At 40.8% G+C, this 27,084-nt stretch overlaps 1 protein-coding gene across 1 annotated transcript in view; it reads right to left on the bottom strand.

The window, feature by feature from the left end:
• Positions 1 to 22,415, bottom strand: part of bsna (bassoon presynaptic cytomatrix protein a) — a 124,336-nt gene extending 101,921 nt beyond the window's left edge. Inside the window, exon 1 of the mRNA XM_069660300.1 lies at positions 21,765 to 22,415. Within this exon, the coding sequence (XP_069516401.1) occupies positions 21,765 to 22,415 (651 nt within the window). The remainder of the gene's footprint in view (positions 1 to 21,764) is intronic.
• Between the last annotated feature and the right edge of the window lie 4,669 nt (positions 22,416 to 27,084).

Genomic DNA, 27,084 nt, shown 5'->3' with positions numbered 1-27,084 from the left:
TAACCATCTTAGTTGCATTGTAGCAGCGACCCATACATATCTGCCCAGCGGTAGAAAAAGTTATTTTGGGCGGTTTAGATAAAAAAATGTGGAAAGTTAGACACATTTTAGTTTTTCAGACTTTCCTCGGAGGGGAAAAAGTGATCTAATAACAGTCTTTGATTAATTGATTTAACATTTTAATTTTCTGCTTTGATTAAATTTCTTTGATGACTTGAACAGCCCCATGAGGCCGTCATGTTATCGGGGACATTGCACCAAAGGGTGTCTGCAGTCTTCAAGAGACAGCGAGACAGATAAGACATCTCTACGCAGGAAGCCAGCCAGACAGAGCAGACCTGTTTGCAGAGCCATAAGAGTGTAAATGAGTCGCATCACCTTCACTGCAAACAGCCTTATCACGCAGGGACAGCACCCAGACACCCTTTTAAAAAACCTCCTACGGCCGGTCTCTCCCTCTCCATCCACTGCCGCTCTACCTCCTTCTCTGCTCCAGCCCTTTTATCTCCAATATATTCTTCCCCTTCAGTGTGTGCTTGTGTGATAGGAGGGGACATCAGTGGTGTCTGCAAGTTTCTGAGTGTGTTTTGTAGAGGAGGTATGATCAAAAGTTTCTGGATATTCACAGATGTGTGTGTGTGTGTGTGACATCAGTGACAGGGAAAGGAGCGGAGGTGTCAAAGTCTGCTGCTTTGTCCTCATAAAACTTCTCTCACCTGAGTGACTGATGTGATGAGACTGTGCTCACAAGCCACGATATCACTCATTTTAGCAAAAGACTCAAAACGATGTCTGTTTTAAGATTAATGACAAAGCCCTTAAGCATCGAAGAGTTGTTGGTTCATGTTTGTCCAGACTAAAGGTTGTCAAATATCAAAACAACTCTTTGGGGTCTCATTCAGACGCACACAGTATTGTTTTACGTCTCATATAGATACAAATGGTAGCCCTGTTGGGTCTCTAAAGACACACCGTAGCGTCTGTTTTCTCCTGTAGAACAATGTCTCTTTGGTTAGTCTTGGATTTACACTCATTTGTTGTTGGACCCATCCATCGCTCCTGACCATCACCCCAAACAGACTTTCTCTTGCTGTTTCTCAAATTGGGGACGCGGGCTCGGAGGATGGGTCATTCGTTGCCCGTGTAGACCACTCAGGCCGGACTGTTCCCGCCCTTAACCTTGCATTACCAAACGTGGCTCCTGTTGCCTAGCAAAAGGTAGCTAACAGGCAAACTTGCTATCACAACGAAGGCGTAACTTAACCTAATATTTTAGATAATTTGTTTCAAGGCCCCTTTCTTTTTTTAACATTTGTATCACTAGCTATTCGATTGAGTTGAAACAGAAAACTTTTACATTTTAAAGTGTATTCCTCGGCTGTTCAAGAGTCCGCCATCACATTTGATGTAACAAGGACATATGTTGTTGTTGTAACAAGAACATATGTTGTTGTTGCTCTCTTTGCCTGTCTCTATCCTGCATCTCCTTCTATCCCATTTTCGGCCCATCCAGTCGAGGCAGATGGCTGTTCAACATGAGTCTGGTTCTGCTCGAGGTTTCTGCCTGTTAAAAGGAAGTTTTTCCTTGCCAATGTGCCGAATTGCTAAGTGCTACTCATGGTGGATTCATGTTGGGCCTCTCTTTAAATAACTTAACAAAGAGTCGGTCTAGACCTGCTCTTTCTGTAAAGTGTCTCGAGATAACTCTGGTTATGATTTGGCGCTATACAAATAAAATTTGATTCAATTTGATTTGATTTGAATTAGCGCGCAGTGAATCTCAGGATAAGTTGGGAAAATGAGGATGCATTCGTCGGCTGCATCTGAAGGAGCCTTCGAATTGGGACAGCCTTCGACACGCCGCGGTGACGCAATTGGCCTTCAAATACTACCTCCAAAGGATGCAGCCCCTGAAATAGGGACACCGCTTCTTTCTTTCTACTAATACGGTGGGAGCCATTTTGAGTCTTGAAAATGAAAAGGGGCTGGGTCCTCAAACTCACACAGAAGCAAAATTAACTCATGAGACAACTGCAATGTAAAATAATGCAGGATGTTCAATGTAAAAATCTCTACAATATGTATTTTTGTAGATAATGTGAACAAAATGAGGTAAAATTTTCTACCAATGAAGTAAAGGGGCAAGGAAAGACTTTGCCCCAAAAACCGGACACATGACTTTAAAATGTATCGTAAACACCAGAGCAAATGATGATAGCAAATTAACAACTGTCAAATTTTCAACAGTAGTTATTATACAGTATACAGAATTTGTTACAGAGACTTACAGAGATACAGTATACTGTATGTGTTACATTTACTCTGAATCAAACACCTCCAGGTTATGAGAAACGGTCACACCTGTGTCTTTTGTTCTGTAAGTATTTCTCAGCAAAGGTGCTGCCTGTCTGTCTCTCTGTGCGTCTGTCTGTCTATCAGTAGCCATCCGTGTGTGCCAGCAAAAGGCATTAATCATTTAGAGCAGCTCATTATAAATTCCTGCGCTTGAACTCCTGCTTGCAGCTGCCCTCATGTCCTGCATGCATGTGTGCATGTAAGAACATATCTCTGCATGTGCGTGGATGCTCGCATGTTTACTTTTCTAAGTGTGTGTGTAAATGCAGATTAGAATATGTGTGTGCGTGGGTGTCCAGGTGTGTGCCTCTTGCCTCGGGGCTTCTCTCTCTCCAGCTCTCGCCGGGCTCTGCTGCTCTGTTCTCATAGTTAATGCATGTGCAGAGAGAATCCTCGGCCCTCCAGCCCCCGCCCCCCCCTTCCCTCCCCATACCACCCTTCTTCCCCAGAATAGACCCGATCCTCAGCATACATGAGGAAAGATAAGTCCCATTCCTCCCCCATTTCTGGTGCATACCTCAGAGGACGAGTTGGAAAAGCATAGAGAGGGAGAGGGAAAGGGCAGGAAGATAAGAGGTAGGAAAAATAGGGAGGAGGGGGTGATAAGGAAACATGAGGGCATATATTAAAGGTAAGGTGAGGAGTGGATGGTAGAGGAGGTACAACAGAGGGGAGAAAAGCCCTTTTTAAAGAGACAGCAGAGAAACTCCATCAAGCTCAATGAATCTACATAGAACAGCCAGAGTGCATAAAGATATTGACAATGAAAAATACTGAAGAATTACAGTCAAACTAAAATTCTATAAACAACAGACTCTTCCTCACACAGATATACACATCCTTTATATCTATACAAAGTAAAAATCACCCACTACAAAATCAAAGTTAAGTCCAACAACCAGTTCTTTTTTTCAAGGCTTCAGTTTGCATTAGCCCGTCAAGCTAGGGGTTAGTAGTTCATGAAACAATACTTTCTTAATATATCAGGGAAGCACATTGCATTATGTGAATATCATAACCTTGTTTTCACTACGGGCTGCACAGTGGTGCAGTGGTTAGCGCTGTCGCCTCACAACTAGAAGGTTCCTAGTTCAAATCGTGGTTTGGACACAGTGGGCCTTTCTGTGTTTCATGTGTGGGTTCCCCGCAGGTACTCCGGCTTCCTCCCACAGTCCAAAGACTTGCTTGATAGGTTGACTGGTGACTCTAAGGAGAAGCTAAAGTTGATCGACTAACCGTTGAGGCAGAAAAGTAATTATTTTAAGATGCTATAGTGTTACATAATTGGTTGTTGAGTAAAGGGTATGTTTTTACAGGTAAACCTATGTACTGGTCTATTTCTGTCAGTTATCAGTTAGAATGAAAGCTGAGTTAAGGGTGCTGGTTTAGCTCAGTCATCAGAGAAGGCGCCAAATGTACAGAGGCAAAGTCCTTGACGCATACACTACCAGTCAAAAGTTTGGACACACTTTCCCATTCATTTGTATGAGAAAATGTGTCCAAACGTTTGACTGGAAGTGTAGACTCCAACTCACGGCCCTTTGGTGCATGTCATCCCCCCACTCTCTTCCCCATTTCCTATCAATCTTCAGCTGTCCTATCTAACAGGCACACATTTTTTGTGTTTTCCATGTTCCACAAAGTTCCATTATAGGCTTCTACTGATTGCTGTGGGCACCTCCAACGTGGGACCAAAGAGTCAATGGTAGCAAGAAAAATTGGCATACCACTGAACATTGCAAAGTGGAGACAACAAAATGAGAGAAACAAAAGAAAATTCTATAAATACGTCAAAAAAAAAAACATGATCATCTCATGGAGAATTGAAATTGATTTTTAGCTCAAAACCCTCTTTAAAAATACATAACTTTTCATGTATAAAGATCTTGAGTGGGGACAAATTTCAGCAATAACTCGACACAGAGAGATAATAAAGAAAGAAATGAAGAATTACCGAGCTCTACAATCAGTTTTTCTTTAGTTGCTCTATTTCGGTTCCTCCGGTAGCTTCCTCTGCCAAGCAGGCCCGGCTTTAACCAGTGCCAGGTTAGAGAGGCAGAACACACACACACACACGCGGATACTTCCGCCGGGCTATATTAAGGGATCGTTCTGAACTGGCCTTACAATGACACACACATACACACACATACACACACACTCTGACACTGTTTCCCATAACCCAAATCTACTATTTAAAGGGATATTTATTCCACTGCAGAAAAAGGTTTATGTAATGTTTTTTCCGGCCTGGCACCAGAGCAGAGGCATGAAAAAATATAATTTGGCAGATGCTTCTTTTCAAAGTGATTCACTCTACCACATGTGTCTGTTTCAACTTAGAAATGCCCAGGAGAAACAAACAAAGCCTTTGAGTCCAGCTTTTCTTTTCTTTTTTCTTGTTAATAAGTAGGCTATGGTATGATTTTTAACTCATGGCCCTTCTCTGAACTTTTTTGTTTTTAACAATTACAGTGAAATTCTGTTGGTACAGCCCCAGTTTACACTTTATTTTAAGCGTCTTGTTCCAGATTAAATTCTAATGAGATTCCAGATATATTCATTTACAGTTAAATGGTAAATGTACTTGTATAACGCTTTTCTAGTCTTCCAACCACTCAAAGCGCTTTTACACTACATGCCACATTCACCCTTTCACACACTCATTCACACACTGATGGCAAAGGATCTATACACATTAATACCCGATAGCCATGCCTTCGGGAGCAATTTCGGGGTTCAGTGTCTTGCCCAAGGACACTTCAACATGTAGCCTGAGGGAGCTGTGGATCGAACCTCCGACCTTCTGATTGAAAAATGACCGACTCTACCACTGAGCCACAGCTGATAAAAGAAAAAACAAAACAAAATGCAAATTGTGAAAATGTACCTGGGTGGCAATTAATTTAAAGAAAAACTAATCGATCTTTTTTCCACTTACTTTCTTTCTATCTTGGAACATCCTGGTGAAAAGGTCAATGTCGCAATGATGTCATCTGTGAATGTTACTTATCAATCAATTCATTTTTATTCATAATGTGCCAAAATTATAAAAAATGTGATCTCAGGACGCTTAACAAATAGAGAAGGTCTAGACCGTACTCTGTTATATTATTTACAGAGACCTAACATTAACCCACCATGATCAATAACTGTATAAACATGGATGACCTGCTCCAAAATGCCCCCGCAGCGGGTGCTGCCATCTTGCACATTCGACACGTGTCTAACCTCAGACAAAGTGATTTGAAAAGTCTGGCGCTATGCTAGCTATGAGCCTACCAAGCTATCAAAAAATATAGCCGTTTGACAACAACCAAAATAAGTTATTATTATCAATTAGTTATTTATTATTAATTATTTGTTGATTATGGTGATTATATTCTGTACAAATAAACCAATGTCTTTTTTTATTTATTGTCTTTTTCATTTTCAAGATTTCACTATCATATTTTCTTTTAGTGCAGAATTGTTCATATCAGTGAAATACATGAGAATAAAGACACAGTATAAGCCTGCATCTGATATAAAGTAGATCACCTCCAAAACACCCAACTCTTAATAAAGAAGGACAGTAACAATGACAGTCTGCTTTCAGACAGCCTTCCTTTAGATTACATGTTGTTTTGTGTGTGCAGCTTTTAGAGTATTCCTGGAAACAGGAACAGAGCCTGTAATCATTTCTAAGAATCATCATCATGTGCATCATATCCTTAAACAACACACCCAAGGACAAGGCAGGAAAATAATATGAACTAAAATGTGAGTGGGCTTTGTGAAGGCAATAAATGTAAATATTGTTCTAATACATCTTCCCTGATTTTGTTTTGCTGTTCATGTATGTTTGTTTCTGTGTTTGTGTTATCAGTGGCCCTAATGTTGTTGACTCTCAGTAGACTTGTTGCTCCAACATGCCCACGAAGCTTCACACATGCAAACATGAAGCAATACCCGCCATCAAAGCATACGCACGCTCAAACAGACAGATTAAACATACAGTGACCTTCACTGTAAGTGACCTGGTTTCCATAGCGACAGTCGTGTTCGCCTGTCAAGATGTGAGAACTATTAACGGTGAGTAGTGAGACAAGAAAAAGGGAAAAGGATAAAGGTGTCAGGAGACAATGACAGGTAGAAAAATAAGAGGAAATAGGAGAGTAAAAAAAAGATGAGTCAGTCTGAGGACAAGAAAGGAGGAAACAGAAGGATGTCAAGGGGAGATTTTTTAAAGAATGTGCTTCTGTGTGACTAATTGGAAAGAACAGTGCAGTAACAGGCAGGGTGAGAGGTTATTCCTACTGGGATCACTCAGAGTCAGAGAGAGTGTTGTAAAGATGAACGTGTAAAGAAGGATGTCACATTTGCAGCATTTTTCACTCTGTCAGTATTTAATATAATAAAATAATCTATTATTCCACCTATTTGCAATTCATGAACTCTTACATTAAATATTCTAACAGTGTGTCTAGGCTGGTTTTAAAGAAAGGTTTTATGTTTGTCTATGTAATAGTTTTATTGTTTTATTAAACTATCTGCTTGTGATACACTTTTGACTTATAGGGCTTGTGTCCACTAGCAGCGTTTTTTGCACCGGCAGCGCCAACGACCTCAATTTCAGAGAGCTTCTCACCGGCGCTTACTGTTGCTAGTGTCACGACACACTATCTCCTGATTGGCTGTCAGACTACAATGGGTGGGACTACCTAGTCGCACGGCCAGTGTCTAATTGAAAGTGATTGCCAAAATGATTGGGGGAGACGTCGAGACAGCTGCGAGGGTGTTGCAGCGTGAGCAAATGTTTGGAAGTGCCACATGAGACGGTCAAGGTCCCGTGTCCCTTTTTGTTTAAAATTATTGTCCGTGTATTGATGTAAAAATGAACTGTCAAAGAGAGCACTGATGCGAGGACATGTCAGGACATGGAGAGCGAGCGAGCCGTGGGTGAGGTGCCAGAAAGGCGCCGGGCGGAGAGACAACAACAGGTAGGCCTACATCACACACCTTTAGCCTGGCAGCCAAATGCTAAAAGCAGATAACTAATATGCACAGCCAACAGAATACTGGAAGCCCTAGACGAGAGCTGGAGTACCTTTTCCCAGGGTTGTGTTTGCAATGCCTACTATGTGCTTTTATTTAAATGGTAAATGGTAAATGGACTGTACTTATATAGCGCTTTTCTAGTCTTTGCGACCACTCAAAGCTGCTTTTACACAACATATCACATTCACCCATTCACACACTGATGGCAGAGGCTGCTACGTAAAGTGCCCAACTGTCAATCAGATATCACATTCATACCCGTTGGCTATGCCAACAGGAGCAATTTGGGGTTCAGTGTCTTGCCCAAGGACACTTCGACATGTAGCCTGAGGGAGCTGGGGATCGAACCTCCGACCTTCCAATTGAAAGACGACCGACACTACCACTGAGCCACAGCCGCCCCTTAAAGACATTTTACAAGGAAAAAAAACATGATGGAAAGGAGTCGTGTCCTGGCATTAGCAGCAGCTGTGGACCTGGACATTGTACCCTCTAAAATACAAAAAGATTAGCTTCTCCTCCACCATTGTTCTTGACAAACTTGATATGATAAGACCTGCCCCCTCTTGATTTTGATTAGTTGGTGAGGGAGAAGTGAAACTGATGAGCGCAGCGGTGCTCCAAAAGTTGAACTATTTCCAAGTGAGAGCGCTGTGAGCGCAGCGGCAACAGCTGACGCAGAGGGCATTTCTGGGCTAAGGACGCTAAGCGCTGAAAACGCATGTGTTGATTTTGTATAGAAAATAGGCGCTGCCAGCAAAAAAAACCCTGTAAGTGGAAACAGGCCCTAAATCCCTTTAGCATGTGAAAGATAATACTTAGCATGGTGAAAATAGTAGCAAATAGAATATTAGGCAAGAAAAGTGTTTCGCATTACTAGATTGTACGATTGTTTGACCTCTTTTGTCCCAAAGTTTAATTTGTTTACTCTTCACGGGGGATTAAACACATTTTTATTTTGTTTTTTACTTCTGTGTATATAAGTGTTCTACAGTAACACAACATGGAACAAGTGTCTGTCCACTGTGTTACAGTCTAAACTGCTCCACCAAATTAAAATCCGCTCAAAGATTGTAGGCCAATCACTTGAGAAACTTTGTGAATCAGCCTACATTAAGAATGGTGAACAACATTGTGTCTGAGCCCAAACCACACTCTGAACAGTCAATGTGATGTATTACCATCAAACCAGAGACACAGGGTCCCAGGTTTAAAAAAGGCTATATGAAGCACTCAGATCAAAAGTATGTTAAAGGTTCTTGAATACTGTTTCCTGTGTTATGAAATGTCATGTCAAATGTATGTTTTTTGTATCTGGTCCACAACTTTTATGTTGCAAATAGAGCTGCTGTGATGCAACAGATCTATCATCAGTTGTACCAGAATGGTTAAAATTGTTTTTATAGACTGACGTGATATCAGAAGGACCTTCTCAAAAACTAATATTGTTTGTGCATTAAATAATTAGGATTTGGATACTAAGATTATTGCATTGCATCTCTCTCTCTCTCTCTCTCTCTCTGTCTGTCTTCGTATGTTTTACATTGTGTTGTGCTGCAGATTTTATAATAAACTAATGGCCAAGGTCAGGGCAACATGTCCTTTCTCAATTTTGTTTTACCTAAATTATAAAATCATTACAGGCTGACACAAAAAAGGAAGCGATTAAAGAAAACATGTCAGACAGGAGCTCTGCTGTGACCTTTTGCAGACGGAACGAGCCTGGGCTGATGCCAAAGTTTCTTGTTTTGGTTTGAAAGGTAATTTTCCAGATTAATCACTTTTATCTCACAACATTAATCTTTTCTTTGAGTCATTTTCTGTCAGTACAGAACAATGACAGATTGGTTGTGGCTGCAGATATCCTCAGAGATTATCTGCTTTACAATCTGCAGACTTTGCATGCGTTCTGTCGTGTGCTGGAAATACATGTGGGAATATATGTCAAAGCCCACACATGGGAATTTGCATACTGCATGCAGACAGTTCCCCTCTAAAATAGGTTTGTTCAGAAGTAAATTGTGTGTGTGTGTGTGTGTGTGTGTGTGTGTGCGTCTCCACTGAGCTGTCAGTGCAACTGCAAGCTTTAAAATAGGATTTCTGCGGCTTGGCGGAGGTTTATGCCGACGCTGGGGCTTTTGATTCGCCGCTCACTCAGGGACAGCCATGCATGACAGACTGCTTCCTCTACCGCAGAGAAGGAGAGAGGGAAAGAGGGGCGAGAGACAAACTGAGGATGAGCAGATGGAGAAAATGAGAGGCAGACAGAGAGAGGTGGGTAAAAGGCAGAGGGTGATGGAAGGAGAGGCAGAAGGTAAAAATGTGGAGCTAGCATGCCAAGAGTGAAGGAAGATGAGAAAGACGGAGACAGACAGAAAGTGTGCAGTGTAGTTAGTTTGGAGAACAGAAAAAAGTTGCCACCACTGCTTTGAAAAAGCTTTCCCCATATTTCAGCAAAGTTAAAAGGTGGCGTTTGAGCCGTGATTACTTTCACCACTTACAATGAAACTTAATTGCATGCCAAGATTCAGGCAATCGCTTTAAAGTCTCGCTGCTAGTGACATCCCGCTAATGAAAATTACATGCGACTGCGTTTTCCGTCTGCTGTGTGAATTCACCTAAACCAGTGTTTCTACGTCTCACTCAGGATTACTGTTATTGGTAGGAAGCTTTCAGACACTTCAAAGTGTGTGAAAGAGTTTGCCAATAATAATTTGCAGCGTTACAAAACAGCTTTTTTCAACTCTAATACATCTGGCCTGGTTTCAGCTGGGGGAGCTATTGAGTTAGGACATCTTCAAGAGCCTTTTAGTTACTAACTGCCAATATGGAATCACTACAGAGGCTTCATTTCTCTTGTAGCATTTACAGGAAACAATTTGAAACTTTGTACACAAGTAATTGTGGTCAGGTTAGTATACGCTTAAGAAAAAAATAGACTTTGGTTAAATATTGTAATAATAACACCTTGTTCTTTAATATCTTACAGCGATGTATTATAGAGCTTTGGATATAAAGATATGTTTGTTCAGTTGGTACTGTAAGGGGCAGTGATGAGCTGACACCAGCCACCGTATTTATCTCAGTTCTATGTGTCATTTGAATTATAATGATAATATCCCGTCTATCGTGATGAAAATATATCCTCTCATTAAGGCCATGGAGGTGGTGTTCGTCATTACAGAGCGACACGTCACTCTTTTTGGTCCTTATTAGCGATCAGTCCCATTCATGTGGCGGGAAACTGCTATTAGAGTGATAAATGTGTAATGTTGTCAGCGAGAAATGGAAGATGTAATTACCAGAGTGTCATTCCTGTATCCTGTGTCATTAGCATTATTATTATTATTATCAGCAGCAGCAGGACTGCTATCAGGAATAGGGCACCCAGTATTAGAATCACACATATTGTTCAGATAGGAGCATTGTGGGTTTGAGTTTGTTTCATAGCCCAGCTGCCATTTCGTCTCGTTACTAACTGTACTACTGAATTAGATGTAGACAGTAAATGATGGTGTAATAACAGAGAATTAGTTTCAATCACTGACAGATCATTGGACAGACTTGTTCCTAGTACTACATCACCCTGCAGTGTAGTTCAGGAATTCTTTACAGTGTATGTGAGTTTTTACCCAATGCACCTTGTCATGAGTTCCTGGTTCACTTACTGGATTTATTAAGCAATGATTATTGACTTTGATGGTTTTTAAAAAGAAAATTTTGACAGACTTATCTGGACAAATTTATATATAGCTGTGTTACCAATGCTGGAACCCTCACAGGCACTATGGGCATTAGGAGGTAGTCAGTGCGTTTCCACTGCAGGGAGCAATAAGCAATGTCCTGGGGACACTATTTTACCCCGCAAAAGGTCCCTGCTTGGGGAGTAGTACTTTCTGAATGTACTGACTTTCTGGGTGAGACCTGCAGGGCTGAACATTTCACACCATTGAGAACAGTCCTTCACAAGTCAGCAAACTGATTTCCCTAATCCTCAGAGGTCTGTGAACCTTGGTTAAATACTGATAACCATGGGCTGGAGGAAACCTTGAAAAGTAGCTCAAGAAGTTTGTGGTACTTTTGGTTAAATGCAGCCATTGTGTGGGTGTTGGGGTCTCTTGCCTTGTAGGACCTTACACAGCCACATCTCATGGACTTCATAAATGAATTGAACTTACTCCAACGTCACCATCACTGCATTGCACTGGTATGGCTCGGCTTGACTGGACCTGCTTTGCAGATGGTAACCCCTGACTGAGGGCACGATTCTTTGCAGTTTGTCGTCACAATGGTAAGTGAAACTGCTGGGACATGATCTTCAACGTGACAGAAAACAAAGGAACAGAGGATTGTCTGTACTTCCTCAGTTGACAATGGCAGTTAGCCATGTTTAACTGGCTTTTTTAAAGCTGTCCGGGGTTTGTTTTTCACACTAGCATTGCAGAAAATTCTACCCTTCTGTGGTATGATTGTCTAGTACCGACTGCCTTGAAATGATGTCTCGTATCACACAATTAACGTTTCTAGTAACAATTCTCTCCGACCAATCATTTGTCTTGGCTGTTTTGACTTTGCCATTTAGCATGGGCTCTTCTCAATAGGACCCTTGACCAAGGTACATCAAAAAAAAAACGGGTACCAAGCTACTTCCACAAATTTCCAGCTAACTGAAAGAAAACTAATAGGCTCCAAGAAGAGTTTAGCCAAGCCATACCATGCAGTGAAAAAAAGTGCGACAGATGAAGACTGAGAGATGTGGTTTATAGCTCTGAAATTGCAAATAAGTGGACCATGACATAATATGTGTTTGTCACACGTATGTTTCTGCCCTTATTATATTGCACTTGTTTTAACGAAATACCCTCAATGCACTTTACACTTATGTTCTACATTCTTATGAACGTTTTGGATATTATTTCACCAGGTATTCATTTTCTTTTTTGTCATAAAATTCCTAAATTATTATTCAAATGTTGTGTAATTATTTCAACACATTTTTTCACTTGACAAAAATGTGTCTTTCAATGCTCAGGGGTGAAAGTCTTTGTGAATCATTCATAATGAGTATAACGTTGCATTTTCTATGTGGTTTGTGTGTGAGAGACCTTCAACTGTGAAGTTTAATTACCCATAAGGATGAAATGCAATAACTAGGAAACAAAATGGGCTGAAATGAGTGACAACTTTCACTGATGTCCTCCGTTATATCATCATAAATCTGTCTATATCCATGAACCACCTCTGCCTTTTTTTCTTCACCTTGTCCTATCACTTTCTCCTTGTTTACTGCCTTCTACTACCCTGTTCTCTCACGTCCTCTCTCTCACTGTAACTGTCTGTGTCATTGTCTCCTTATTTACTCGCACTGGGACGCCTTTTGTCTCTTCTTTTTTCTTTAGAAGTCACAGTGAAAAACAAAGAGGGAGAAAGTGAGGAGGAAACTGAGCTTACTCTGCCTATCAATGTTGATATCTCAATAACACACACGGTTGTTCCTAAGGCACGTACATGAAGGCAAAATGCGTTTTACAATTTACAGGTAAAACTCAACCATGCATGAAATTGATCTCGCGTGGCTGGAAGTGTCTTAACAAAGTCGTCATTTTAACCCCAACTATAATGTTTTCCCAAACCTACATAAGATCTCTTTGTGCTTAAACCGAGCCACACCTTGTATTGTAAGTACTTTGAAATCAATCTTCTGTCCGTAGTGGGGTGAGATCAGGGACAGGTTATATTTGTCAATGTGGAGCACAGGGACAAACACAATCTTTTCAATTTGTAGGGAAAAAAACAGCCATTAATTTTGAGTCTCATTTCTTCAGTTGCACCAGAAGCAGGTAGGGGTGGATGTGCAGAAGATGAGAGGAGGAGACGTGAATAAGAGGATAGATGGATAGATTTTCCATTCACTCCAAACCTTGATGTTCCTCTCAGCTTGTAAATCTTGTAAATTTCTCTAAGTTGTGGGTAAATCCAAACACATACAGGTAATCCATACTTACCCTTTCACAGAAGTTAACACTCTTACATCCCACTTCAGCTTTACAGTCGACAGCAAGTCATTCACAAAAACCTAATATCAACATTTTTACTATTTACTATCAGAGGCCTAAAAACAGTGCCACAGCCAAACCATGCTGTTGCTTCTAATGTCAAACATCTCCTCAATCAAACTAATCAAATCTTAACATAAGGATCTTTACGTGTAAAGAAAAGCACTGTGTATGCGTGTTACTTATTTCTGAACACACTGAAGTCACACACTTGCATAAACAGAGTGTGTGACAGACGGGTAGTAAGTTTTGAAACAGGGGTAGAGAAAAGCACAGTCAGCATATTTCTCCAGAAACTAATTAATCTAGCACACACACACACTGACATCCACACACATCCCTATTAGCAGCCCTACATGCACACTGAGTCTAAAATTAGTATGCAGTCTGTCGAACAACAAAGAGGCTACAGGGAGGAAGACCTGCTGCCAAAAGGCCTAAATGACAAACAGCTTAGAGATAATAGAGAGATGGATGCAGGTAGCCGAGACCAAGCCGGTGTAAACCACGATAGCAACAGTGGCTAATTTTCCTGTGCTTTGTTCGTTTTGTTTGTTGGCATTAACTGTAAACCTTGTGTGAGGGGTCTAGTAGCTCATAAGCAAAGGCTCTCACCGGTGCAGTGGCTCAAAGGGTAATTTTTGTAGAGTAAAGCAGGTACACACATGCAAGTACATGGAATCAACAGAAAGTAATTGACAGAAGTATGAACAAAAACTTTATATGCATATATATAGCATTTTCTCATTCCATCCATGTCATCACGTGTGATTTAACGGCTAAGATGCTGACCTTCTAATTCAGTCTACATTTGCGCTTAGAAACACTGGCTGGTTAAAGCTGGCAAAGATCCCACATGTGATCGCTGCAAGCTCCAGCCACTCTGTTGCATATGTTTCAGACATGCCCAAAGCTTTACACATTCTCGCAAACCATCTTTGAGACTTTCTCTAAGATACTAGGGAAAACAGTGGAGCCCTAAAGCCTAAGCACTGAACTCTCACGGACTTTAATGGAGTCAGGCGTGCAGTGCGTGAGTGTTTGAGAACTGCATAAAAATGAGGAATGGGACACACTATCATGGCATCACTCGTTGCCTGGAAACCAGATGGGCCATTACGTCTAATAAGAGAAAAAGCACCTTCAGTTTGTATTTGTGTGTCTTACAGTGTTTACATATTTTAAGATAAGATAAGATAAACTTTATTTAAAAAACTATTTAAAGTCAGAAAGGCCTTAATGTTAATCATTTGCAAATATTTAATGGTTGTCACTTAAAGATAAACATATTTGTGGTTCCCCTCACCGTCCATGCTCGCATTGTTTACATTTGTTCAAACTTTATTGAATACTGCTTCAATGTACAAGCATTTGTTTACGTTTAGTGGGGGGCTGGACAATCACGTTTGTATATACGTCACCAAGTTCGCATCAGAGCCCTCACACACTCTGTGATCTGACAGTGGGACAGCACTCACACACTTATCGGGGAACGCGCCTTAAAGTCTGTGAGTCAGTGAGTGTGGAGATTGGGATTGGGCCATATAGTCATTGGATCAGGGAAGTCATGTGCCATCAGCCTAACATCAGCCTTCCCCATAGTATCATTATTGTTGCTGCTAATGCTAATAGTAGACCTGTTGACTTCAACTGTTACGATTACGATTACCTCAGCCTTTATCATTACTCTGCTTCTCTCGCTAATTTATTTATTTATTTATTTTGCTAATCTTCACCCTAGTATACCACTATTATTGGCATTGTAACCATAAGTATGTGTCTGTTGTTGTTCATGTAACAAGGACATATGTTGTTGTTTCTCTCTTTGTTTCTCTCTCTATCCCATTTTTCGGCCCATCCAGTCGAGGCAGATGGCTGTTCAACATGAGTCTGGTTCTGCTCGAGGTTTCTGCCTGTTAAAAGGAAGTTTTTCCTTGCCAATGTGCCGAATATTGCTAAGTGCCACTCATGGTGATTCATGTTGGGCCTCTCTTTAAATAACATAACAAAGAGTCGGTCTAGACCTGCTCTTTTTTTAAAGTGTCTCGAGATAACTGGTAATGATTTGGCGCTATACAAATAAAATTTGATTGATTGATTGATTGATCTTAAATTGGAGAAGATTAGATATACCATCAGAGGGTCAGCCTTGAAATTTCACACTATTTGGCAGCCTTTCTTAGTTTTTGTTGGGGTTATGGACGCTGAATGACAGTTTAAACAATTTCTGTATAATTTCGAATTTATTTGTGTTATTTACTTTCATCTTTTGGATGTCTGGTAATGTATAACGGATATATGTGTGGGTCGGGTACGGGGGTGGGGGGTTCTTTCTTCTGCTGTACCTGTTGATCCTGTAATATAATTTTAAAAAACCAAAAACAACCAAAAAGACAATAAAAACAAACAAACACTGACTGGTATACATAAAATGAGCTGTTCGAAGTATATGGAAGTTCTAAACATAGCTATTCTGGAAATTAAAAGCCCGTCTTTTTTTTTAGTTTCTAAAGTCTGTGTTGAATCAGGAAGTTATGAGTCAATAAATAACCACAGATCATTGGCTTTTCATCAGATAGAGAGTTAAAGTTTCCATTTCCACTGCCCACGCAAGGCACTTTGGATAAAAGCTTCCACAAAATTGCATGCATTATATTCCTCACTAATGGCTTACAAAGTCACTTTTCATATTTGCATTATGTTGCATTGAAGCTATTTTAGCAAGAGATGGTTTGCATACTGCAGATTGGAAATGTGTTTTCCATCTTTGAGAGAAGTGAGCTCGTTGACCTTTCAATATCTTAAATGCCTCTTTAACATGGGAAGATATCAGTGTATATTTATCATTTGTCATTATTGTGTCAGACAAAAGGACTTTGCCCTCTGCTGCTGAGATCAGTCAATGACATTATTTCCTGCTCCTGAGCCCTCTGCCTCTTAGAGATCATTACTTTTCTGAATATGAAGGAAGGTGAGCAAATGATGCTGATTCTGACTCCAGCTTTGAGCATGTGACTGTAGAGTGGGTGGTATTACTGAACAGCTGTGATGCACAAAACATCTAACGTCCGTGATTGATTTTTGAATTTGTTTTTCAATTTTACAACATCTGGAAAAGGTGACACACTGCAACTCTTCCAGACAGAATTATTACGCACAGTATTCATATATGATCCCCCACAGCGAGGGTTTTTAGCAGCTTTCCCAGGTGTTCTGTTTCAGGGATTGGATGACTTATAGAAATGAGTTGCAAATGCACGGCGTGTGGGTGTTTCAATATCCCTCATCCATATTCATCAGAACCGCTACACTCGGGGTTTATCCTTTTTAGGCGCTAAACTGACAACACCAGCTCACTGCGCACAGCACACACAGAAACATCAAATGAAAGGGGGTTCATCTGGTTCATTGCAAGATGCTACTTATCCATTTTAGAGAGGGAAATGCTACCTGTAATTCAGCAGTCGACACTTCTGAAAAGCAGTCTAGTCAGAAAAACTATTTTTGAAGTGAGATGCCACAATATCTTGTCTGCTAATGTGTTTTATAATGCTGAAGCATTCCAGATGCTACTAATACAACCAGTCATCTGGACTTACAGACAACTCTCACATACAGTGATCTCTGAGGCTTAACTTTAGCACAGCCATACTTTGTGCTAATTACTAATGCCAGCATGTTCCTATAATCACAATGACAATTCTAAATAGAAATTCTCACTGGATGATGGTAAATGAAAAGCTAAGAGAATACAAAAGGTTTTACATGTTTGCTTTGGGAAACAATGTCAGTATCAGAGTCTCGCTCAAAAATGTGAACGTTACGGGGAAGAAAAGTCAGGGCATCGCCAAAATAATGAAGATTCTGTATGTGGGAGGGACTATTATTTTAATGCAATAAATCTGGTAAATATTGAGATTTTTCATATGGTAACTCATAAGAAAACTTTGACATGCTTGGAGTGCTAAAGAAAAAGTTTTAGGCTCACAAAACAGAGCTGCCAATCATCATTTTTACTCCATCAAGTAACTACTTAGAATTAAATTATCAGAAAAATGAATACTTGGACATAAATCAGCATAAGAACTAACTATAATGAAAGAAACCACAAAAATGTATTTGCCATGTATTTTGATTTTATAGTTAGTTATAGACTCATGTCCCATCTGTTAACATGGAGGAGGCAGGCTTTATGACCTATACTGCAGCCAGTCAGCAGGGGGCGTTAGAGATGTTTTGGCTTCACTTTTAGGGAGTCGTCATGTTGTCCATCTTTTTATACAGTCTATTCTATAAACGGAACTCTTTTTAAATCTCTCTTAACTTTTTTTTCCTGTTACAACCAACAGCATCATATTATACTGCAATCTACGGTATACATTTTTTTGACAGAATGGGTCAATTACGTAACATCCAAGGTCAATTAACATCATCAAAGTGATTTTTTCTAAATGCCACCCTTCTTTAATCTTATACATCGACTATAATCTCCCTGATCCTCCCCTATGGCCTGATAATTAGTGTCACTCTCCTGGTTTAGTAGACTAAATGTTATCTAAAGCAAAAGACGTCAGAATGTAAGATGATATATATGCTGGTACTTATTACATAATAAGGACAGAGAATGCAGTGATATTGATAATGAAAGAGGAAGCTGGTAAAAGTATTAATCTGTAATTCAAAACAGACGGATGTGAGAAAGAAATCACTTTTATTTTGATGCCATCAGAGGACTACATGTCAGGCTTTCTGCTGGATAAACAGTCCTAGAGAAACAAACCTGACCTGTTAATATAAAATAATCCTGTTGGCTTGCCTTGTTAAGCCTGCTAAATGATTTTTGATGCAAATGAATCGCAGTGTAGTACGACGGATGTGGAGCACGGCACTGCTTATTAGATTACCAGGACACACAGCGCATTGATTAGCAGTGATAATAATGGATAATCCATATCTGCAGACACAACATGGCTGGAATTTAGCCACACAGAGCTGAAGGAAAGACTCCTTTTTTTCATGCAAGGATAGTTTTTAATATATACATTTAAGTTTAAATATTAAGGTGTGTATTAATCCCGAATAGGGTCAAACATTTCAGGGAATGTAAATGTCGTCTATTTTAATGATATATTGACTCAAATGGTTCCGAGTTCGAATCCTGGTTCAGACAAAGGGGGCCTTTCTGTGTGGAGTTTGCATGTTCTCCCCATGCATGTGTTCCCTCCGGGTACTCGTGCTTCCTCCCACAGTCCAATGACATGCTCATTAGGTTAAGTGGTGCCTAGGTAGGCGTGAATGCGATCGTGAAAGGTTGTCTGTCTCTATGTGTCAGCCCTGTGATTGACTGGCGATCAGTCCAGGGTGTACCCCGCCTCTCACTCCATGACAGCTGGGATACCGGCCACCCTACAACCCTGAGCAGGATAAGCGGTACAGATAATGGATAGATGGATAGTCCTTGTAGATGTAAATTGTTTTGATATTCTTGTGAACTCAGTAAAGTAAGTAAGTGTATGTGACATGCTAATGTGTATTAATCTCACACAGCCAGCAGGCTCAGTCGTGTTAATGCTGTAAATTGAATCAGAGAGTAACAAGGTTTGCAGGTGGGACTGTTTATTAGATTACGAGGATTGAGGGAACATTGATTAGCTGGGACAATAAAGGAGAAGATGGTGAATATTAATAGAAATATGGAGCTCATCTATAATTCATGGGAACACAAACAATGGCAGGACCAGTCCATTAGGCTGTGCAAGACGGAGGAGTTGGAAATCTAGTGCTGGAGAGCATTGTGTGCAGAGTGGATTTGTCTGCGCTTCAAACTTGTGGAATAAATAATGTTTTAGAAAAATATTTAATTATTCCTCCTAAACGATGGGGTAGACAGGAGCAAAAAAGTTGGTTGTTGGGGGTTTGAATTTATGCCGTTGTGTTGAACTTCATGTGATGTTTTCCATTTTGCTCTACAGGAAATCCCTGTTGGTTCCTTCAATTAATTAACATTATAATTTATTGCACAGGCTTCTCGCATGAATTATGCTGAGCTAAGTGGGGTTGACTTTATGTGTGTATTGTGTGGGTGGATCCATATCTGCACTTGTGATTGCTTCCCTGAGTGTGTGTTTGTGTGTGCATAATGGTTTGTGTAGTTTTGAGTGTGTTAATCTTCTACAAGTGCAGTCCAAATCCCTCAGTCAGAGGCTTATCAACTCGTCACTCCTTTGACTCTATTAGCATCATCCACCATTATTAACCTGTAGTGCTCACTCACACACACACACACACACACACACACACACACACACACACAGGGCCACATGTGCAACTACTGCAGACCTGAGCAGAGATCAAAGCTTGGTCTTAAATAGATCCCCATGAGACAGACAGAGGCTTTAGTACTGTAAATACAGTGTCCAAGTTCAACGTTACACCTGATAAACCTTCATGACAGGCTGTGATAAGAAGCATGTAACAATCCACTGGTGACTGTTTAATTTTATAAAACTTTGTGTTTTGAGCGCACTGTTGTTTCAAAGAAAGTGCTCCTGTTGACAGCTATATCATATTTAGCTATATATATACAGGCATATAGCTGCAAAATCAGTAAACAAACTGGATAGAAAAGGTCTATTATCATTCCATCTTAGGAAAAAAATCAATACATTGGTTGCCGTTTTGGTAACTGGAGAAATTTTGTCTCAAGCGGTAATGGCCTCAAAAACCACATATTGGTCGGGCTGTATTCATTATCATATTTTATTATCATTTTCAAAATGTCTGAATCAGTGAACTCAAATTAAAATAAAATACAGTAACACATCCTTTTACCACCACATCAGTGTTATTCCCTAGAAAGTTTATTATTAGTATTATTGGTCAAAATTGTATGCTAATTTGTGAGCATTGAGCATCAGGATAAACAATGTACCGGTCATGGATGATTCTGGTGCCAATGTTCTCCCCCACAAAAGCAAATGAAAAACGAGACAAAACAACACATCCGCGTTTGTTTGTTTAATCCAGCCGAGTGTTTATCCTGCTGTCTGCCAATGAAGTGCCCCTGGACCTGACATCAGTGGGAATCAATGGGTGCCAGCATAGCTAATATATCAGCCGTATAGCATTGTGCTGTCTTAAGTCTTTGCTGTCTGCCGAGGCTGAGGGTTAATGTTTGTCACCAGACGCTGACACAGGGCTGATAGTTTGAACCCGTCACCAAAGGCAAGCGTCAACCTCGGCTCAATCAAAGAGAGCCTCTTAACCTCCTCTCTCTCCTCCACGCCCCGCCATGCCTCTCTGAGTAACTTTAAAGTCGCATTAATCCTCCTTTTCTTCTTCTCTTTTCCCTCCATCTCTCGCTGAATGCTAAATACTGTCGTGTTGTGGCTTCCTGTCTTTGAATCACACCTGAGTACAATGAACTCACATACACACACACACACACACACTGTCACGGCCCCTCTGTCTTGCCTCTGCACATTAATAGAGATTCTGTCAGCGCCTGAGGAAGGAATTACTGCCACTTGCTGAGCCCTTGCACTCACTGTCTATCACATATACACACAAAGACCTAGAGTCCAATGAACATATACACAACGCACACAGCTTCCATAGTTTCACACCTGCATTATCTATTCATTCATTTATTTACCCTTTAAATTACATTCATAAATATTCAAACTGTTTCTGTGAACAATGAGATTTGGTTATTAACCGATTTTCACCAAGCTTTTTATGCTCTCTCTCTTTCTTCCTGACCTCATTTATTTCTCTCGCCTCAGACCATCTCTCTCACATCTTCCATCACTTTCTCCTCACTAACTTGTTCACTTCATTCACTCGCTTAAATTCAATCTCATATAAGCCAAAGGTGCTTTACTGGCACAAGAAAAGTAGCTACTGCAAAGAGCAAAAACATCTCTCCTCTCTTTCTTTCTCTCTCTCATCCCTTGCTCCCTCTAGCAATAGGCCAAACCAAATCTCTCTCCCATCTGTCTCTGCTGGATCTGTTTCCAGACTCAAACTTTACTTGTGTTCATCTTGTTGTTTATCATCTTAACCTGAAGCATAAATCAAAAGTGACTTCTGTCGGCCGAGGGGATTGAATTATATTCATAGCCAAATACTTAGTCCCTCACTATAAATCAGCATTATTTGATTATTGATTCAATTTATGCAGCCAGAAAACTACATTAATCTTCCCCTGTTGCACATATTTACAGGGACAAAGTAAGGACAGACATGAGAAGAAAATACAAGTTTAAACCATCCTGCACATACACACACATCTCCTTGTCAGACCTGACCTACCTCAGTGAGGTGTGGGTTGGGGTTGAATCCACACTGGTTACAGACGGTGGACTTGCACTGGGTGCAGGTGTTGTAGTTGGGTACAGCCGGTGGGTTGGACAGCTCTGTGGTGGTGCACAAGGGGCACATCCTGCTGCTCGGCATTGGTGCGATCTGTGGCACAGAGTAGGGCGAGGTGGGCGTCACGCCGCGGTCAGGAGACACTGAGGGAGACCGGCCTGTCCTGGAGCCACCCGAACCGCTGAAGTCGACTTGGAGGTTTCGACGGGAGGCGTGCTGACCAGGACTTTGACCTGCGTGGCCTCCCATGCTGGACCCAGTTGGACCGTGACCCATCCCGTGGCCAGACCCCGGTCCATGCCCCATGCCGGGCCCATGGCTTGACTGCATATGTCGGGGGGAAGATGGACTCTCATGGGTTGCCAGGCGGTAAGGCTCGCCAGCTCGGGACCCTATTCCTCCACCTGTGCCCATACCTGCTCCTATTCCTCCTCCCATTCCTCCTCCTCCCATACCTCCCATTCCTCCTCCTCCCATACCTCCCATGCCACCTCCTCCCATTCCTCCCATGCCTCCTCCTCCCATTCCTCCCATTCCTCCCATGCTTCCTCCTCCCATTCCTCCCATGCCTCCTCCTCCCATTCCTCCCATACCTCCTCCTCCCATGCCTCCCATTCCTCCTCCCATTCCGCCTCCTCCCATACCTCCTCCTCCCATGCTTCCCATTCCTCCCATTCCGCCTCCTCCCATGCCTCCCATTCCACCTCCTCCTATTCCTCCCATTCCTCCTCCTCCATGGCCTCCTTGTTGCATGCCAGGCTTGGGGCTACCCATCTGACCCATTGGAGCCCTGGAAGAGAGGAAGACAAGATAAGGGAAAAGGGATTAACATCAAATCAGATCACAAGCATCCCGTTGGTCATACAACAATGACAAGTAACGCGTCAGATTACCATTTTGATATCACTCCCAACAGTTTGACTATGGACTGTTGCAAATAAAATTATAGTCTGATAAACATTGTAAAAGATCTTTAAGCGAGATTAAGCAACACTGTTTTTAAAAGTGATGTTCATGAATTGACTATTTGCTCAACACCTTCCCCTAAACAACTTCATAGTTCCACAACTGTATCTAGCTCTGTATAGATGTATCTTTGATAGGCCTGTCAAGAGCTGAATTCCCCCAAATGTTGGGGTGTTGTGTAGGGGACTGTAGTAGCCTTAAGCAACAATGGATACCATCCCAACACCAAAAATAAAATAACGTGTAAGGAATGAAAAAAACAACATGCGTTGTCTTCTCTAAGATGAACTGCAAACGTTAGCATGTTTGGTTAACTAGCTTACCAAGTGGCAGTACAGTAGTTACCCAATGTTATTTCTGAAGCCAGAGACATTTCATATATTATTTTGTTGGGTTTACAAGATACACAAGGAAAAATAGCCCCGCCCATAGCCCCGTCATTTTTCCATATGTATAGGTCCTTGGGTGTTACCATATTAAGGTGTACACATACTGTAGAAGCTCTGTTCTGCCACACTAAAGCCCTTTTCACACTGCGGCTCCGCCTCAGCGCCGTAACGAAGCTCCACCATCATGCAGCTTAAACTATTTTACATTTGAGCAACGCCCGCATAAAGCCGCCCCAGTGTGTGTTTTTACACAGCGCTCCAGCATTGCAGAAGCCAAACGTGCTCAAGGTGTAAACAAACAGCACTTGCTTCAAATACATACACACACGGCGCTGTTCAGCCCTGCCAGCTTTGTTTTTTACACAGACGCCGTTTCGCCTCCGTTACTACCTCCGATGCTGGCTCAGAGACGGAACGACTTCGCCCCACCATTCCACCTCCGTGTGTTTTACATAGAAGATGTAACATAACGATGGAACTGGCAGTGTATAAGGGGCTTAAGACTAACTTACTCTACTCAACAACAGAACAATGCTGTCTCTTTTTTCATGGCTTTTGGATCTTTTGACTCTGACATGTTGCTTAAACCTGTTTTTGTGTATAAATAGTTCAGCTTAAACATTTTCCAAAGTCAATCAACAAGCTTGTTGTTCATGTTAGCTAGCTAGCTTTTCTCCAACAAAATCAAATATTTCTGGCTAAATATCAGAAACCCGCCAATGACTGACTGAAAACAAAGACAGATTGTTTCAAAAGCTACAAAAGCGCTAAAAAACTAAATGTTTTAACTACTCACAATTTCATATTAGACAGATTGACTGATTGAATTCTCCCTGACACACAAATCTACTTTCACACCAGTTTGTGTCAGTGATGATTTAAATGTGTGTAACAAATTCATTGCTGAATCTAATTATAAAGTTAATACATTGTATTCTGCTGCCGAGGAACAGTAAATGTAATAAGCAGCGTTGGTTGATGCCATTCCAGCATTTAATGGAAAAAAATAACTTATTTTATTCAATGTATTATTAAATGAATGAGCACTACAGGAGAATTCAGCCTGGTGATTGTCACTGTATTCTAACAAATTCAATTATCTGCTCAGTGCCAGAGAAACATAGCAGCATAAAAAGCATTAAAACACAGCAAAAATAATTACTGCTTCATTCACTGGTATCTGCTGAAAGCCGTGCAAAGACCTCCGAACTTCCACAGGCATCAACAAATTAAAGTGGAACACAACAAGCGGCTGAAAGACAGACCAGGCAGAAACACACACACACACATTTCATCTGTGTGTCAAAGGCAACTTACACACAAACACTTGGGTAAAACTCTGCCTGACGACACCTCTGAATTATTAAGAGAAGTTACACTGGAATCTCTAAAGTTATTTTTCCTTTTGTGCTGGGGTTGATAAAAACTCAATTCTTGATAAAGTCTATGCGACAAATGTTCTTGAAGATGTGGGTTTGTCATGGCGGCTGTGGCTCAGGGGTAGACACGGCTGTCTTTCAACTCAAAAGGTTGGCGGTTTCATCCCCAAGTGAAACGTCCTTGGGCAAGACACCGAACCCCAGATAGCTCCTGAAGGCATAGCCATCAATGTGTGACTGGTCCTGATTGAAGATTTGCACTTTGCATAGCAGACTCAGCCATTCAGTGTGAATGTGTGTGTGAAAGAGTGAATGTGACGTGTTGTGTAAAAGTGCTTTGAGTGGTCCAGAGACAAGAAAAGCACAATATAAGTGCATGTATCATAAAATTCAGAAAATATAGACCTGGTTTTGTAAACTGACAGAATATCCTGTTATCAGCCTGTTTTATATTTGGAATATTTTATATCTAAATGTTCGTTTTGACTTAAAGCCCACATGCAATAAAGTAAGCAGTTGCACAACTTGGTTTACATTCTTTCGGACAATATTTAATGCAACATTAATCTTATGTTTTGCATATGGTTCCATTTTATTTCACCTGGATTTCAGTCCATAAGAACGATCAAAGCCTTTCGCCAAACCATCGGCTGAAGCGATTTTACTTTCAGTCTTCAGGCTCAAATGAAACATGCTCAAGCTCAGAGCAACAAATGCACATCTCAGTTCTTGTCCTTTTCTGTGATGGAGAATTATAATTCCCCCTCCTTCCTCCGTATAGGAAATGTATTTGGCCCTATACTTCCAAACTAAGTGCACCTCTAAAACATCTGTAAAATTACACTTGATGACAGTAATCACACAAACCTGTTCGATTTGCTGTTTTTACCTTTGAAAGGAGAAGAAAAGGGAAAAGCGTAATCTTCTGGCAGTTGATTTGTTTTTTGCAACTTTTGCTCATACATGTTGACAGACTTGTGAAATCATGCAAGAGGATTCTTGTCCCACAGAGGTCTATCTAATGCATCATGTCTTCCTCTTATGCCTCCTAAAACAGTGCTATGATTTTTTTTATTCTTGTCGTCTATTCTGTTGCCTGTGCTGTCATTGATTGAAGGAATCGAGGCTCGGCGTGAAGCCAGCTTTAAATGGTCAGAGCACATCGAAATTGGAAATGTTGATTTACTGAGCTCCAGTGTCACAATGTTCCAGTCTGCTTCCCTGTTTACAGAGAGAGTTTTTTTCTTGTGGACAGTCTGGCTGTGACAAAATCTCCCCGTCTGCCTCTGACTTCTTCTCCTATTTCTATTGTATTTGTCTGTCTCCTCCCAAACTTTCAACAAACTTTTCTTTTTCTCCATCACACCCCCTCTCTTTGTTCCATCGTTTAACCCTTCATTGCATGTCTGTGTCTCACTCTTGATCATCTTTACTGTTAGTCAAATGTCTTTTAAACATTTTTTTGGCAAAAAAGAAGTGAACCTTAGCCAGACCTGTTTGTCTTAGTTGAGTGGTCAGCAAAACGCTCCAGCTAATACTGAAATGGCAGCAACAAAAAATTTGCTCTTCATTCAACATTTTTCCCAGTGATAATGATTGAAAGAGTTCATCTGAGGCAACCACTTGAGGTGAATCAAGTAAAGGCTAACAGTTGGTTTAGTAGGGCCTAAAGTCATGTCTGAAAGTACTGACTGTACAGGACATTTGTCTGTATTTTCTCAAAAAAAGAGACCACCAATACTAAGGATACATTCAGATATGCAGAGGCATACTAATCTAAAAGACAATCACTGAGCTCTCACACTACAACAAACAAATCAGTACCGGAGTCACGTGAGCTAGCATAGCTGCAAAGGTTGCTCTGTAGTGCATGTGGTAAAAGGGGGTGACTTAACAAAACGTCAAGAAATTTGTTTTGGTGATTTTGGTGCAGAACAATTAACACAGAACTAGAATAAAAATATAAGAAGCAATAGGTATAATACAAAATATGTACAACCGGTGTAATTAAAATTAGCTAGCAACAGCTTGGTACGTTCCTCCCAACTCTATGTCCCAACTGCTATCCTGTTCCATCCCTAATTCCATCACAAATGTCATTTCATCTCAACCTTTAAGCTGACAGGGAAACTGAAAATATATAGAAAAGGCAGATGAAAGAGAAAAACACAAGCTAAAGAAGCATGATTCCAGTTCCATTGTGGTTACAGTTTCCTACATTGTTACAGCCCAACTTTTGTCAGATTTGTGACAAGCATCTTTCATCTTTCTATACCTTGCTAAATAATAATCTCTTGGTACTCTTTTTATGGTAGCTTCTCTGTGTTGTTGAATTCCTGTTAGCGCTCATCCAGCTAGCCCATAAAGCTGTCTGTGAGTACTTTGTTCCTAATACAACCTTCAAGTAATTGTATACGTACTGTTGGACCGACTGATTTCTGTTATTCTTTTACCATTAATCTTCCATACACCCTGTGTATACTTCTTACTTCATATGGGGACTTAGCCTACTGTTTAATCACTAAT

Source organism: Semicossyphus pulcher, unplaced genomic scaffold, assembly GCF_022749685.1.
Source record: "Semicossyphus pulcher isolate SPU_LCO1_2020_fin unplaced genomic scaffold, fSemPul1.0.p SCAF_13, whole genome shotgun sequence".
Lineage (NCBI taxonomy): Eukaryota > Metazoa > Chordata > Actinopteri > Labriformes > Labridae > Semicossyphus > Semicossyphus pulcher.
This window is presented reverse-complemented; position numbering and strand designations above follow the sequence as displayed.